This window comes from Nicotiana sylvestris, chromosome 1, assembly GCF_000393655.2.
Source record: "Nicotiana sylvestris chromosome 1, ASM39365v2, whole genome shotgun sequence".
Taxonomy (NCBI): Eukaryota; Viridiplantae; Streptophyta; class Magnoliopsida; order Solanales; family Solanaceae; genus Nicotiana; species Nicotiana sylvestris.
The window spans coordinates 18,792,713-18,797,151 of record NC_091057.1 but is presented as its reverse complement, the minus strand read 5'-3'; the positions used below and the strand labels follow the sequence as shown (position 1 = coordinate 18,797,151).

At 38.3% G+C, this 4,439-nt stretch overlaps 1 protein-coding gene and 1 non-coding gene across 2 annotated transcripts; one reads left to right on the top strand and one right to left on the bottom strand.

Moving 5' to 3' along the window:
- Positions 1 to 494: 494 nt before the first annotated feature.
- TRNAK-UUU (transfer RNA lysine (anticodon UUU)) lies at positions 495 to 566 on the bottom strand. The gene has a single exon. It is a non-coding gene; the product is annotated as a tRNA-Lys (tRNA).
- Positions 567 to 682: 116 nt separating this feature from the next.
- On the top strand, positions 683 to 3,867 carry LOC104223838 (pentatricopeptide repeat-containing protein At3g23020). The gene has a single exon (XM_009775341.2). The coding sequence runs from the start codon at positions 759 to 761 to the stop codon at positions 3,657 to 3,659; it is 2,901 nt and encodes a 966-aa protein (XP_009773643.1). The 5' UTR covers positions 683 to 758; the 3' UTR covers positions 3,660 to 3,867.
- Positions 3,868 to 4,439: the final 572 nt, after the last annotated feature.

The following is a 4,439-nucleotide window of genomic DNA, read 5'->3' as shown; positions in this document are numbered from 1 at the left end:
TGTCTTGTGCAATTTATTGCTTTTCTCTTTTAAATATTAGCATGACATGCTTCCCAACAGATAGCATATAAATAGAGTAAATATTCAATGAAGAGATATTATATCTTAAGACAACGAAGGGTAAAATAATCTAAAATCCATTCTAATTAATATTTTCTCAAGGTGCGTAAAAAAAAAATACCACAAATAATTTCAGGAGGGATGGAGTAATAGATAGATATCGAAAGGGTCTTCTTCGGAAAAAGAAAAGAGCGATTGAATCAATATTTCCTTTATTGTAATTCGTACTACACATCTATGTTGGAACGTAATTACAGATAATATTTTTTCCACGACTTCTAATTATTTTGAGAGTTCATATTCATTTAACGTTCTTCAGACTATTTTATTCATTTTAATATTTTTCAAAAGAATTGAGTAATATATAAGTCAAATTAAAAGAAAATCCACATAAACCCAAGACAAAGTTTTTTTTACAAAAACCAATAAAAAATCGCCGTCTGTGGGGATCGAACCCACGACCACGTGGTTAAAAGCCACGCGCTCTACCACTGAGCTAAGACGGCTTGCTCGTAGTGCATGATTATATGTTTTAATATATATAAATAACATTCTCCGTCTTAATTTTTTTTCTTGCTTAGCCATTCTGTTCATCTTCTTTCGTTCACTTTCTTTACACCAATTCGTTCTGAAGTTCCTAATGTGCTTCATGTCTTAAAACATTTACTGAAATTTTAATCAACTGACAGGTTGAAGAAATGTTTGTGAAGTTACAGTATGTTGATACCAGCAATTGCTTCCACATACTAAACTCAACTAAATCCATTCCAAGTATAGGAATTTCAATTCCAACCACCAAGAAATACAAGGAGCAGAACCAATTGCATGACCCAAATGGAAAAATTGAGAAAAGCAAGAATCTTGGGTTCAAATTCAGGCCTGGAGTTGGCTATGACAGTGATGTAAAAGAGAAGCTGGACTATCAAATTGGCAAAAACTCGCGTACTCATGTTTGGAAAAATGGTGTTTTGAAGACCCAAAATGGTTTCTTGAAGAAACCGGCTGATAAAACCGAGACTGAGGGGAAAATTGATGGTGAAAAAGTGCAAACCGAATGTTCGACGAAATGGGCCAATGAAACCCATGTTGTGAAGACCCGAAATGGTTTCTCGAAGAAACCAGTTGAAACAAGTGAGAGTGAGGAGAAAATTGGTGGTGAATTGAGCACTGGGAATGTGATGGAAAAAGCGCAGACAGAATGTTCGACGACATGGGTCAATGTAACTCATGCTGTGAAAAATGGCGGTTTAAAGACCCAAAATGGTTTTTTGAGGAAACCAGTTGAAAGAAGTGAGAATAAGAACAAAATTAGTGGTCAGTTGAGCTCGGGGAATGTGGCGGAGAAAGTGCAGACTAAGTGTTCGACAAAATGGGCCAGATATGGAGGCTGCATTCCTGTTATGCTGGAAGCTTTGGAGACGGTTAGTGATTTGGATGAGGCATTAAAGCCATGGGAAAAGAGTTTGACTAAAAAAGAAAGGACTATTATATTGAAGGAACAGGTGGAGTGGCAACGAGCAATGGAGATTTTTGAGTGGTTTAAGAGAAGAGGATGCCATGAATTGAATGTTATACATTATAATATTATGCTTAGGATTCTGGGTAAAGCACGGAGGTGGGGCGAGATTGAGAGGTTGTGGGGTGAAATGAGGGTAAAGAGAGTTGAGCCAATAAATTCAACTTATGGGACTCTGATCGATGTCTACAGCAAGGGTGGGCGTAGGGAGCAGGCAATGAAGTGGTTGAAGTTGATGAATGAACGAGGTATGGTACCGGATGAGGTGACAATGGGAATTGTCGTTCAGATGTATAAAATGGCGGGGGAGTTTAAGATGGCAGAAGAATTTTTAAAAAAGTGGTCTTTATGCAAATGTCTGGTGGAGGAACGCGTAAATGGTGCGACAAGAAGTGGTATTAGGGTCAATGGTTCTTCTGGTTCAAGTGTTTGTTTGAGCTCACATACCTATAATAATTTAATTGACACTTATGGGAAGGCAGGGCAAGTGAAAGAAGCATATGACACTTTTCACGAGATGTTGAAGGAAGGGATCCTGCCAACAACAGTTACTTTCAATACAATGATACACATGTGTGGTAATAATGGCCGAATGGAAGAAGTTGCTTCCTTGATGAGGAAGATGGAGGAACTTCAGTGCCATCCTGATACAAGAACATATAATATTCTTATTTCCCTTCATGCCAAGCACGACAACATAGGAATGGCTGCCACCTACTTTAAACTTATGAAGGATGCTTCTCTAGAGCCCGATGCCGTGACTTATCGCACTCTTTTGTATGCATTTTCAATAAGGAATATGGTAATTGAAGCAGAGAAGCTCATTTTGGAGATGGATAAGAAAGATCTAGAGATTGATGAATTCACTCAGTCAGCTTTGACTAGGATGTATCTAGAAGCTGGGATGGTAGAGAAGTCTTGGTCCTGGTTCCAGAGGTTTCATCTTGCTGGAAAAATGGCCTCTGAATGCTACTCTGCCAACATTGATGCCTTCGGCGAACGTGGCCATATTTTGGAAGCTGAGAGAGTTTTTAACTGCTGCAAGGAGGGAAAAAGACTTACTGTCCTTGAGTTCAATGTAATGATCAAAGCATATGGAATTAGCAAGAAGTACGATGAGGCGTGTTATTTGTTTGATAGCATGGAGAAACATGGCTTATCTCCTGATAGATGCAGCTTTAGTTCGCTCATTCAAATGCTTGCTGCTGCAGATCTGCCACTGAGAGCAGCATCTTACGTGAGGAAAATGCAGGAGGCGGGATTAGTTGATGATTGTATCCCTTATTGTGCTGTGATATCTAGTTTTGCTAAAGTAGGTCAGCTGGAAATGGCTGTAAGATTATTTGACGAAATGATTGCATTTGATGTCAAGCCTGATGTTGTTGTTTATGGTGTACTGATAAATGCCTTTGCCGACATAGGAAGTGTTAAAGAAGCTACAAAATACTTGATTGAAATGAGAAACTCTGGTTTAGAGACAAATGTTGTTATATATACTTCCTTGATTAAGTTATACACCAAAGTCGGGTATTTGAGAGAAGCCGAAGAAACATACAAAATGCTTCAGTCGTTTGAGGCAGGGGCTGATGTATATTCTTCGAATTGCATGATTGACTTGTACAGCGAGCGCTCGATGGTTGGACAAGCAGAAGAGATTTTTGAGAACCTAAAGAGAAAGGGAAATGCAAATGAGTTTTCTTACGCGATGATGCTGTGTATGTACAAGAGAACCGGAATGTTTAAGGAAGCCATTCAAATTGCCCGTAAAATGAGAGAACTCGGACTTCTGACTGACTTGTTAAGTTGCAACAATGTGCTTGGATTGTATGCAACTGATGGGAGGTTTAGAGAAGCTTTGGCGACTTACAACGATATGCTTTCTTCTTCCATCCAACCTGATGATTCAACATTCAAGTCACTTGGAATTGTTCTTCTTAAATGTGGTGTTCCAAAGGAGGCTGTTGGGAAGCTGGAATTTATGAGGAAAAAGGATCCTCAGAGTGGCATGCAAAAATGGAGCTCAACGTTATCTTCTGTAATCGGTGTGCTTGATACTGACAGTCCTGATAGAGAAGATGCCTAGCTCTTCCTATAGATACTAGTATACCATGTAACTTCAACTTTCAATGCTTATTGAATACTTGCATTGAAAAGATGGATTGTTACTTCTGTCTTGCCCATTTTGAAACTGGAATTAGAAACAGATTACAGTTGGAGTGAAATTGAAATTGTGAATTTGCTGTCTAGTTCTCATCTTGTCGAACTTTTGGCATTTTAAATCATCTTGTTCTAGATTGTCATTGCCTTTGATGTTTATATTTGTGAAAGATTGGAAGTAAGCATAATTTATTTATTGAATTCATGGCAGACTACCTAGAAGTAAGGACTATTCCTGGTATTTTCAAGAGCAATCGATCAACTATCAGTTGACTGTGCCTCAACCCCATATGTCCCCTTAGACTACATTAGAAATGCTTCTTCCTTTGACATAAAGGAGCAATTGTGGTAATTTCTTGAGGGTGATCCCAATTTTACCTACTATAACTAAATCTGTTCCCAGGAACATTTTTAAAATGTTGAGTTAATTATAAACACCAATAAAAAGGGGTGCAGCTGATTACTCTGCGAAAGCAGTATCAGTCAACTAATGATAATAACTCTAACTGGTCTTTACTCAATGAGACATACGGCTTTATAGAATGGGATTCTAGTTGTTGAGGTCATGGTCTATCTTCATTTAGTTCTAAATTTAACAGTTGTATGAAGCTTTTGCAATTCCTTATTTACAGGTTGCTTCTCTTGGAGGAGGACTATCACTTGAAGCCCATTTATTAAGCAGGTACCATTTGTAATGTTTTCTCCA